The 12,130-nt window shown below is 40.3% G+C and overlaps 1 protein-coding gene and 1 pseudogene across 1 annotated transcript in view; both read right to left on the minus strand.

Moving 5' to 3' along the window:
• Positions 1-1,159: 1,159 nt before the first annotated feature.
• LOC139455024 (uncharacterized) lies at positions 1,160-4,812 on the minus strand (annotated as a pseudogene).
• Positions 4,813-9,033: 4,221 nt separating this feature from the next.
• The window catches only part of LOC139455688 (adenosine deaminase domain-containing protein 1-like), a 149,783-nt gene continuing 146,686 nt past the window's right edge, over positions 9,034-12,130 (minus strand). Inside the window, exon 12 of the mRNA XM_071237238.1 lies at positions 9,034-9,591. Coding sequence (XP_071093339.1) covers positions 9,345-9,591 — 247 coding nt within the window. The 3' untranslated portion in view covers positions 9,034-9,344. The remainder of the gene's footprint in view (positions 9,592-12,130) is intronic.

Here is a 12,130-nt window from a genome sequence, read left to right on the forward strand (position 1 = left end):
TTATGAAACCTATGACACATTACTGATAACCATGGAAATAAAAATTTAAACATACATGTAGTCTGTTCTTATTTTATATTCAATTTTAGTGTATGATACAAGAGTATTTTGTACAAATGGTCAATAGTCAGTTTAACAACATGAATTGAACTGACAGGTTGAATTGAGCATGATACTTCATGCTTAATTGGCAGGTTGAGTACAGCATGACACAGCATGCTAAATTGACAGGTTAAGTACAGCATGACAGCATGCTAAATTGACAGGTTGAGTACAGCATGACACAGCATGCTAAATTGACAGGTTGAGTACAGCATGACACAGCATGCTAAATTGACAGGTTGAGTACAGCATGACACAGCATGCTAAATTGACAGGTTAAGTACATCATGACATAGCATGCTAAATTGACAGGTTAAGTACATCATGACATAGCATGCTAAATTGACAGGTTGAGTACAGCATGACACAGCATGCTAAATTGACAGGTTAAGTACATCATGACATAGCATGCTAAATTGACAGGTTGAGTACAGCATGACACAGCATGCTAAATTGAGAACAGCCTTAAATTTAGCTACAAAATGACCAGTTGATTTCCATAATTACATGCACAATGTAAACCATGTTCATAAAAGACCCAAAATTATATGACTGCCATGTTATTTTGAATATGTTTGTATCGGATATCCCTGTCGAAATATTGGGTTCATTGGTTTAAGTTACAATCAAAACATTTCTGAAAGATAATGAACAGGCATATTATAAGCAGCAAAATGTCTGACATATTTAATACCAGCCTTACATGTCATTCACAACAGTCACGAATAGTTCAGCTGTGTAAAAAGTGAAAGCATTGTAACAAAGTGTTTTGTGAAAACTTGCCATGTTTTCTGTAATAAACATGGGAATATTTTCTTTGTTGTTATAAGTAATTCACATATTGGGGTATCCTGAAGAAAACGACATGTGATGCAATCAGCATGATCAGGTAACCATGGTAACTAACATCCAGGTTATTTAACAGTGCAAATAATTGGAGGATGAGAGCACATTTAACATCCAAGAATGTTAACATATCATGTTTTATGTTTTATTTTTCAAGGCATCAATAAGTGCATACATGCCTTTCATGCGATCCTGATGCTGACCTACCAAAAGTGTTTTCAGCTCATCAAATCGAACCTGTTCTTTCTGTTCCCTTTCCATTTCTAGTTGGAGATCCTCCTTTCTATACTGATGAAGCAGCTCGGTAACAACTGTCAGCTTCCTCTTCTTTGCTTTAGCTTTTCCTGTTGATGGTGCTTCTTGGCAGTCAGCATCCTTGACCTGATTATCATTTGTGACAGCTTTTCTCAAAGGTGATGAGCTGTTTGATGTGATGTCAAAGTTCATCTGTTCAGATGTGTCACCAGGTACAGATGTGTCACTAAGTGCCACAGGACTTACAGTGTGTTTCTGTCCAATGATGGAATACAATTCATCGAAAAAATCTGGCTTCTTCTTCTTTCCTGCTCCTGTCTTGTTTTGATGGAAAATATAGTCTTTAAACGATCTCTCCAAGTTTCTCCATTTTGGGCACATCGTTCCCAAGCCTTTTCAGCCCTGTCTGAAATCAAGAATCCTTTCTCCTCCATTTGTTGCGCTATTAATTCAACAACATATTTTGACTTGGTCTACCATATATGTCAATCAAAGTATATTTTAAGTAGCTTCTTTGTCCTTCTGTGTTACGAATCTAGGGTTCGACCACACTGGTTGCACTTGTGCTTCACCTGCTTGATAATCTGTAACATAAAAGATAATAATTAGTAAATAAACCAACGCAATAGATCTTCAAGGCCAAAGCTACTATAAATGATACTGATAACTGAAATTTGATGGTTTATTAAAGGGGAAGTGGGACCGTTCAAATTGGTCTTAGGACTATCATATTTTACCCCTAATAAATGAGCAGCCCCTAAATATTGTAGAAATTTAAAATTTCAAAAAATAGAACTATCATTTTCTTATGCCCCCACTCCCTCATTGTTGTGATAAATTCTAGCAATCTCCCCTGTTTCAATGTCATTTTTTCATGAACCTGCCCCTGAATCTCAATTTTATAATGTACAGGTATTTGCTTATTTTACCTGTGGGGGTTGTCTGTTTGTTGACAGCATCAAAGCTGCTTTGTGTCCGAGCTGGAATAATCGAACCCAATTTAGCACAAACTGAATAAAATCTATGAAATTATTATTAAACATAATATATATTTGAGCAAAATACATCACATGGCATATACAAGTGTGTGAGTATGAAAAGACACCAGGCATTGCAAATGCTGATGAGTGAAAACTGCAAATATGAGAGTGTGAGTGTGTGCCTGTTGTTAGGCCACAATGACACACACTCTGACAAGTCAGTGAGTCAGATCTCATCTGTAGTCAGTTCTCATGACAAATATGAGCCACTGGAGACATATTCTGACCTTGAAACCCCTAACCTTAAAAGGTATCAAATAGTGAAAATAATCAATTTATTTTACAGCAGAATTGATGAAGCATGGAAAGTAAATTTCTCAGGATTCTAATTTTAAAAGAATACAATACCAACAGGTTTTTTAATACATACACTGTGTAGGTAGTGAGGCCACTGCGAGCTCCATGAACCGAACCTTTTCTTGGGTACACAGATGTTTTGGGGCAGCAGAAGCGAGGGAAGTTAGATCGGCATCAGGAATATCTCTGCTGTACGCACTCTGTGACACAGAATCAAATTCTGCCCTTGGACCGAGTGCAACGCCTTGATTTCTTGCCAGGTCACCAAACACTGAGATCATATTCATGTCAGTCATGAGTTGCAGAGATTCTGTCACATCTGTAATCAGACAAAAGAGTCAAAGAATGAATTATTATATATTTCACATTTTGAATATTATTTGTTAGGCCAAACAAAATAAGTCTTGCTTCTCAGGCACTCCCTACATCATCATAAAGTTCATTGCATCATGTTTAGTCTTTGTTTCCATTTTCAATTTTTGTTGTGCACTGTGTTTAAGTATTAGGATTTTTATAAAAGAATTTAATATGGAAATAAAAACAAAACATGCTGCAGACTTTATGATGATGCGGGTGTTGCATGAGAACCAAGACTATTATTTTGTTTAACCTTATGATGTTTCAGATATATTGTCAGAGTCAAAGTACTGATAATTTTCCTTATCATTTTGATTTGGTTTTAAATATGTTTCATTTTTTAACATTATTGTTTCTAAACACCAAGAAAATGTCTGAGTTACATTAATGACTTGCAAATACTGATGATGCCATTGGTTCTGTCTGTTCATGAGGCTTTCCTTTATATTAATTGTGCAGTTTGTTCTGTATACAGGTCATAATTGATGATGAAAAGTGTGATTAGTTTGAAATTATTTCCCCCGAATGGCTGTCTAGATGAGAAGTTTTGCAGAATTTGTAGATGTTACAAATTAGAGAAATGTTTGTTTTTTATTTTTTTATTTTTTTATGGATGCAGTATAATTTGACATTTGTGAATGTGTTTTTGTAGATATTCCTCCAGTTGGACCATATTAGCTTTAAGGTCAATTATTTGTGGGTGTAAGGTAAGGTTTGTGGGTGATGAAAGCTGTAAGCTGAAAGATGTTGGTTTTGTTTACTTAATCTATTGTGTAGGTTGGAGAGAGTGGACTAACTAACTTAAATGTTATTTTGGAAGTGTTCCCGTCTTATCATATTATGATAGTTTCTTGGCTATCTTCCAAAGAATCTGTATGTAAGTAATAAACGTACTTCCAAAAGTTACTGTTTTGATGATATTGTAAACAATACAGATTCAAAAATTAAAACATACTTAAGATTCTTTCTCCTGTTGAACTTGTCGCAAAACTGCTCTTCACTCTCTCCAAAATAAAGGATGAAAGAACTGCATCTGGAAAAGAAGATACAAGGTATTGTAACAATTATGACAATTTTACCTTTTTATGTTTTATTTTTCAGTTTGATTTAAGGGGGGGGGGGGTAATTTTATATTTTGGAGTACCTGGAGCATCAGTACATCGATCATAGGCTAAATTGACATGTTTGCAAACTGTTTGGAATACAGTTAGATTCAAGACAGATATTTCACATTTGTGTTTTCTATAGTTTTCACGTGTGTAGTGTTGATCTGGTAAAAAATACCATTGTCATTTTAGATCTATATTGTTTCACATTTTATATATTAGGTTCCATTTTCTAATTATAGATCGACAGGTCGTGTCTCTCGCTTTGTTTACAGAGAATACATCCAACGTTTGCTTTGTGTGTGGAGAACCTCATGTAACAAGTAGATCTAGTGAATTAATAACATTAGATTTAGGCCTAATGATAATGATATTCAGCCTGTGCGAGCCCGGCTATTTCCATTTACTGTTTTTGCGAGCGGTCCGTACTGCCACTAGTGACAGCATTCACCGTGCCGTTTGTGGACACCTACCTCATGATTTATACATAGATCTACATACAAAGTGTCTATATGTAACCTCACTTTGTTTTCTTAAATAAATTAACCCATTTAATTCACACACTCATGGGTGCGAGATATAAATAGAGGGCCTACAAATGGCAGACGACTGTTCCGCCCCCAGACGACAACAAATACGATGCATTTCAACTTGTCCACCTTCCTAATTCTTGATAAAGTTACCATTCTGCTACACTCACCTTGTCTGCACCTCTGTACGACATCAGGAGGTACCAGTAACTTGTATTTGATGCCAGATTCTTCTTCGGAAAGTGCTAGTGGCACAAGATGAAACGTCGTTGACGCCATATTGTTTGGGCTGGCAACCGGGTCATGACCGAACGACCGGGCGGTCACATGACCGCAACGCCAAAACGCTAAACCACGTTTCTTGTCAAGCCCGCGAAAACGGCCCCTAGCTTAGGTCGCGATGAAGTTACTGAATTTGGCTAATGCTTAGCATTTTGCATTATGAAGTTTATTTAATCTAATGAACTATGTCCAGAGGAACCCAGAATCGTATTTGATGATATGTCAAGACGTGTATAAAAGTTACTGTTAATATTCTGACATCAGGAACTATGTAATCTTCGCTGATGTATTCATGCGCAGTATTTAGCGTCACTATTTATGAACATGTTTCTCATAAATATGACATCCAGTGCTTCTGTCAAAGCATACCAGTGGCCAATTCGTGTTATTAAACGTCTTATGCATCAGATAAATTCCAATTGCCTCCTGACATTTGTAATCTTCCTCTTTTAATTGTCCATCATAGTTCCCAGTCGATGTTGCTTGTTGTTATTACGTCCTCTCGGCAGGCAGCAAGGACGTAGCTTCGACGTAATTGTTTATCTTGTGATATTGGAAGGCAATTACTGAATCAGTTAGACAGAATTAATTGATTGGTATAAATACTCATTTTTATACCAAATTACCTCCTGAGATGGTTTGCCTTCCTCTTTATTTCAGTGATTTTACATTGTGAAAGTAGATCCCTCAAAGGAATAAGGACGTAAAGAGACATAATTTCTCGTAATTTGATTGGTCAATAACAGACATGTGACCATTTTCTCACACCTATAAATACGACGAGATCCATTCTGGGTCATTCTGACTTTGGCAGTCTAAAGGTCAGTTTCAATCAAAGGGCAGATAATTCAGCCCAAAAGTTCCCCTTGTCCTTATGTAATCATTTCTATAAATAGACTGCATTTTTGAACACAGACACAAATTGCTATCTTAGTAACTGTAAAGTTATTCAGATAAAGAAGTCATCCATATATATATATATTTATAGCAGTAAACTACCATTATAGTTAAAGGCAATAATTATTTTGCCCTGACACTGGTCCTTACAAATAAACCTTAAAGCTCAGAGGGATCTACTTATTTGGAAGCATTGTGTTGTCCATATAAGGCATTGTTATACCCACATGAATAAAAACTAATTATTCATTGAAAAGAAGTGTTTTGACTCTCAGTTACATCCAGACTTCGAGGTTTAACAGAAGTTCGGGTCCGGGCCTGGTACTGATAGGGTGTCTCCCTGGAGGTCCAGTGGGCCTGGTACCGATAGGGCCTCTCCCTGGAAGTCCAATGGGCCTGGTTCTCATAGGTTGTCTCCCTGTAGGGATAGTTTGCCTGGTACTGATCGGGTGTCTCCCTGGAGGTCCAGTGGGCCTGGTACTCATAGGTTGTCTCCCTGTAGGGATAGTTTGCCTGGTACTGATAGGGTGTCTCCCTGGAGGTCCAGTGGGCCTGGTACTGATAGGGTGTCTCCCTGGAAGTCCAATGGGCCTGGTACTCATAGATTGTCTCCCTGGAGGGATAGTGGGCCTGGTACTGATAGGTTGTCTCCCGGGAGGGATAGTGGGCTTGGTACTGGTAGGGTGTCTCCCTGGAGGGATAGTGGGCCTGGTACTGATAGGGTGTCTCCCTGTAGGGCTAGTTTGCCTTGTACTGATAGGGTATCTCACTGGAGGGCTAGTTTGCCTGGTACTGATAGGGTGTCTCCCTGGAGGGCTAGTTTGCCTGGTACTGGTAGGGTGTCTCCCTGGAGGGCTAGTTGGCCTGGTACTGGTAGTGTATCTCCCTGGAGGGACAGTGGGCCTGGTACTGATAAGGTATCTCCCTGGAGGGCTAGTGGGCCTGGTACTGATAGGGTGTCTCCCTGGAGGGCTAGTTTGCCTGGTACTGATAGGGTGTCTCCCTGGAGGGCCAGTTTGCCTGGTACTGGTAGGGTGTCTCCCTGGAGGGCTAGTTGGCCTGGTACTGGTAGTGTGTCTCCCTGGAGGGATAGTGGGCCTGGTACTGAAAGGGTATCTCCCTGGAGGTCTTGTGGGCCTGGTACTGATAGGGTATCTCTCTGGAGGGCTAGTTTGCCTGGTACTGATATGGTGTCTCTCTGGTGGGATAGTGGGCCTAGTACTGATAGGGTGTCTCACTGGAGGGCTAGTTTGCCTGGTACTGATAGGGTGTCTCCCTGGAGGGCTAGTTTGCCTGGTACTGGTAGGGTGTCTCCCTGGAGGGCTAGTTGGCCTGGTACTGGTAGTGTATCTCCCTGGAGGGACAGTGGGCCTGGTACTGATAAGGTATCTCCCTGGAGGGCTAGTGGGCCTGGTACTGATAGGGTGTCTCCTTGGAGGGCTAGTTTGCCTGGTACTGATAGGGTGTCTCCCTGGAGGGCCAGTTTGCCTGGTACTGGTAGGGTGTCTCCCTGGAGGGCTAGTTTGCCTGGTACTGGTAGTGTGTCTCCCTGGAGGGATAGTGGGCCTGGTACTGAAAGGGTATCTCCCTGGAGGTCTTGTGGGCCTGGTACTGATAGGGTATCTCTCTGGAGGGCTAGTTTGCCTGGTACTGATATGGTGTCTCTCTGGTGGGATAGTGGGCCTGTACCGATGGGCTGTTCTCGTACTGCATCTGGGGTAACGTGTCTGATATTTGCAGCAAACCAGTTGATAGGGGTACTGTTGTTTAACATCTGCTTGTTGACAGTCAAGATACTTTAACTTGGCCCTCTCAAATATCATCTTGGTAAATTTGTGAAGAAGTTTTCTTTTCAACGTCACAAGACCACACACACTTGTTCCGAACTCTCTCTAACATCGACTGACTCATTACAGTCAGTCACATCATTCAATGATACTGCAGATGGTCTGTCTGCCTATTACCTTTCCGAAGAAATCAGTATTTCATCGTATTCTTCTGCTCAAAGCCCAGAGATTTTGAATAACTCACTGGCAAAATTTCATCAGATCCTTTCACATTTCCTACCTGGAATTCCTTGCGGGTTGTACGTCTCCAAGTGCTATATGGAGAAGTAGCGATGCGATCACTTGCTGTGAAGATACATTTTCATGCGCCTCACTGTCGCAGTTATAATAGCACATCTATATAATTAGTCAAAATAATGAAGAAGCATAACAAAAGGTCAGGTCAGTCTGCTCTGATTCATCTTAGCCTGTTTAAGTCATCACTGCAGTGGAGTATTTCGAATTGATATTTGTCCTTTACCCTCTGACGATAAGCATGTGATGCACAGTTTTCTCACATGACATGTAAGACAGCAATTTGCATACTTGCTTATGACATTATTGTTTACTCACACTGCCTTACAAATGAATGATGACCCCTAGTTGACAATGACCTGCTTTTTCATAATCTTTGATTTTTCTCTATCATGATTTTTAGAGATGGTACACCCAGAGACCATAAAATAGATGTTTATCGATAATTGTTTATTGACATAGATGAAGTTATGGATTTAGAAAAACTGATTCAGGATAAAAGTGATGGGAGAGATTGATTTTGATGAGACACACCTGAATCCCCAAGTGCCTCTCAGTGATGTTTTAGAAGCAGAAACACACACTTTCTCCACCTCCATCCATCTTAGTATGTATGTTAAACTCCGTGAGGGATGTGGATCTTCAATGAGTTGATCTATTCTGCACCCTGTGCAAAAGGGAGGAAGATTCCTTCTTTCACACTATGTTACTAACAACTTACTTACAGGAATGATCTTGCTTCTTATATTCCTGATATGCTTCAAGCTGCTCTCACCTTGTCTGTACTTGTCTTCAATACTATCTCAAGAATACATTTTGAAATAACAAAACCAAATGAGATCAAAATCATAATTGATATTGACATACAGGAAAGCAATGTTGTTTTCCCGCCCTGCGCATGTGCAATTACATTTTATGTAAAGGACAGGGTTATCCTCACAACTCTTGATATGTCTGCAATGAAGAGGACGTCTGTTGAAAATTTAAGGGAATTTATAGAGCGATTGACAGACAAAGCAGGAATTTATGGCTATGATGCAATAAAGGTAGGGTTTTCAAAGGAATTATGATAAAAGTATGAGACACATGGATGATGGACAGATGGGAGACAATTTGCCATGACATAAGCTCAGATGAGCTCAATTTGAGCTGAAATGGTAATGATATATTAATGCTTATCTACGTTAAGTCCAAATCTGTTTACTGAGGCATAGCCTTTGAACTACTTTTGCTGGCAATGAAATCTAAAGCCAAAGTTTCACAGAGATAGTCTGTGGTCAAGTATTTAAAATGCACAACTGCACAACAGCTGTTCTTGGTCTCTTAAATGGCTGTCATGCTTGAAGTAAGGAACATTCTGTTCAGTTGTATATCTTTATTGTTGTCACAAGACCATCTAGTTTTCAACAATTGTGGCTATTCCATGTGTGACATAGGTTGTACACTTGCGTTTTGACAGTAGATCTTTTTCAGACTGAAATGTCTGAAATTATTTATGGCTTGGTCATTGCAAATGCTGGTTGAGTGTATGACGCATGAGTTAGGTGAGGGTCACTTAGAGAAGAATTCAATCTGTGCAGGTTTGGCTACCCAGCATCCTATGCCAGCCTGCACACAGTGCTCACACATCGCACATTTCGCTACCTGGTATTCACCAGCCCTTTGTTTGGCCTCATGAAAGGTAGAAACCATTAATAAATAAGGTTTCCCAGCAACTTTAGCAACTTCACGAAATCTTGCCATGAAACCAGCTTTGCACAATCTACTGGCCATTGAAGCACCTGTTTTGAATGGGGACCTGTAAAAGACAAGTACACAACATCAAGCGCTACTTCATATACACCGAAAGGTCTTATATATCTGATTTAATAATCAAATAAATCTCTAGTTAATTGGAGGTCCTAGGGCCCATCATAGTTTGAAAGAAGCATAAAACCAATAAGAATTCGAGTGGGTGTGAGTCGGCCAGGTTTCAATATGTTAATCTAAAGGGTGTGAGTTGGCCAGGTTTCAATGTGTTCCTCTAAAGGGTGTGAGTTGGCCAGGTTTCAATGTGTTCCTCTAAAGGGTGTGAGTTGGCCAGGTTTCAATGTGTTCCTCTAAAGGGTGTGATTTGGCCAGGTTTCAATATGTTCCTCAAAAGGGTGTGAGTTGGCCAGGTTTCAATGTGTTCCTCTAAAGGGTGTGAGTTGGCCAGGTTTCAATGTGTTCATCTGAAGGATTTGAGTTGGCAAGGTTCTAATATGTTTATCTAAAGGGTGTGATTTGGCCAGGTTTCAATGGGTTCCTCTAAAGGGTGTGAGTTGGCCAGGTTTCAATGTGTTCATCTGAAGGATTTGAATTGGCAAGGTTCTAATATGTTCATCTAAAGGGCGTGAGTTGGCCAGGTTCCAATGTGTTCATCTAAAGGGTGTGAGTTGGCCAGGTTCCAATATGTTCCTCAAAAGGGTGTGAGTTGGCCAGGTTTCAATGTGTTCCTCTAAAGGGTGTGAGTTGGCCAGGTTTCAATGTGTTCATCTGAAGGATTTGAGTTGGCAAGGTTCTAATATGTTTATCTAAAGGGTGTGATTTGGCCAGGTTTCAATGTGTTCATCTGAAGGATTTGAATTGGCAAGGTTCTAATATGTTCATCTAAAGGGCGTGAGTTGGCCAGGTTCCAATGTGTTCATCTAAAGGGTGTGAGTTGGCCAGGTTCCAATGTGTTCATGTAAAGGGTGTGAGTCGGCCAGGTTTCAATGTGTTCATCTAAAGGGTGTGAGTTGGCTAGGTTCCAATGTGTTCCTCTAAAGGGTGTGAGTTGGCAAAGTTTCAATATGTTCCTTAAAAGGGTTTGAGTTGGCCAGGTTCCAAGGTGTTCATCTAAAGGGTGTGAGTTGGCCAGGTTTCTATATGTTCCTCTAAAGGGTGTGAGTTGGCCAGGTTTTAATATGTTCATCTAAAGGCTTTGAGTTGGCATGGTTCCAATATGTTCATGTAAAGAGTGTGAGTTGGCCAGGTTTCAATGTGTTCATCTAAAGGGTTTGAGTTGGCAAGGTTTCAATATGTTCATCTAAAGGGTTTGAGTTGGCCAGGTTTCAAAATGTTCATCTAAAGGGTTTGAGTTGGCAAGGTTTCAATATGTTCCTCAAAAGGGTTTGAGTTGGCAAGGTTCCAATATGTTCATCTAAAGGGCGTGAGTTGGCCAGGTTTTAATGTGTTCATCTAAAGAGTTGGGTTGGCATGGCTCCAATATGTTCATCTGAAGGGTGTGAGTTGGCCAGGTCTTAATGTGTTTATCTAAAGAGTTGGGTTGGCATGGTTCCAATATGTTCATCTAAAGGGTGTGAGTTGGCCAGGTCTTCATCTGTTAATCTAAAGGGTGTGAGCTGGCCATGTTTCAATGTGTTCATCTAAAGGGTGTGAGTTGGCCAGGTTCCAATATCTTCATCTAAAGGATGTGAGTTGGCCGGCCAGGTTCCAATGAGTTCACTCAAAGGAAGTGAGTTGGGCAGGTTTCAATGTGTTCATCTGAAGGGTGTGAGTTGGCTAGGTTCCAATGTGTTCCTCTAAAGGGTGTGAGTTGGCAAAGTTTCAATATGTTCCTTAAAAGGGTTTGAGTTGGCCAGGTTCCAAGGTGTTCATCTAAAGGGTGTGAGTTGGCCAGGTTTCTATATGTTCCTCTAAAGGGTGTGAGTTGGCCAGGTTTTAATATGTTCATCTAAAGGCTTTGAGTTGGCATGGTTCCAATATGTTCATGTAAAGAGTGTGAGTTGGCCAGGTTTCAATGTGTTCATCTAAAGGGTTTGAGTTGGCAAGGTTTCAATATGTTCATCTAAAGGGTTTGAGTTGGCCAGGTTTCAAAATGTTCATCTAAAGGGTTTGAGTTGGCAAGGTTTCAATATGTTCCTCAAAAGGGTTTGAGTTGGCAAGGTTCCAATATGTTCATCTAAAGGGCGTGAGTTGGCCAGGTTTTAATGTGTTCATCTAAAGAGTTGGGTTGGCATGGCTCCAATATGTTCATCTGAAGGGTGTGAGTTGGCCAGGTCTTAATGTGTTTATCTAAAGAGTTGGGTTGGCATGGTTCCAATATGTTCATCTAAAGGGTGTGAGTTGGCCAGGTCTTCATCTGTTAATCTAAAGGGTGTGAGCTGGCCATGTTTCAATGTGTTCATCTAAAGGGTGTGAGTTGGCCAGGTTCCAATATCTTCATCTAAAGGATGTGAGTTGGCCGGCCAGGTTCCAATGAGTTCACTCAAAGGAAGTGAGTTGGGCAGGTTTCAATGTGTTCATCTGAAGGGTGTGAGTTGGCCAGGTTCCAATGTGTTCCTCTAAAGGGTGTGAGTTGGCCATGTTTCTAT

The sequence above is a fragment of the Haliotis cracherodii genome, unplaced genomic scaffold (assembly GCF_022045235.1).
Source record: "Haliotis cracherodii isolate W230 unplaced genomic scaffold, xgHalCrac1.p SCAF_11, whole genome shotgun sequence".
In the NCBI taxonomy this organism is placed as follows: domain Eukaryota; kingdom Metazoa; phylum Mollusca; class Gastropoda; order Lepetellida; family Haliotidae; genus Haliotis; species Haliotis cracherodii.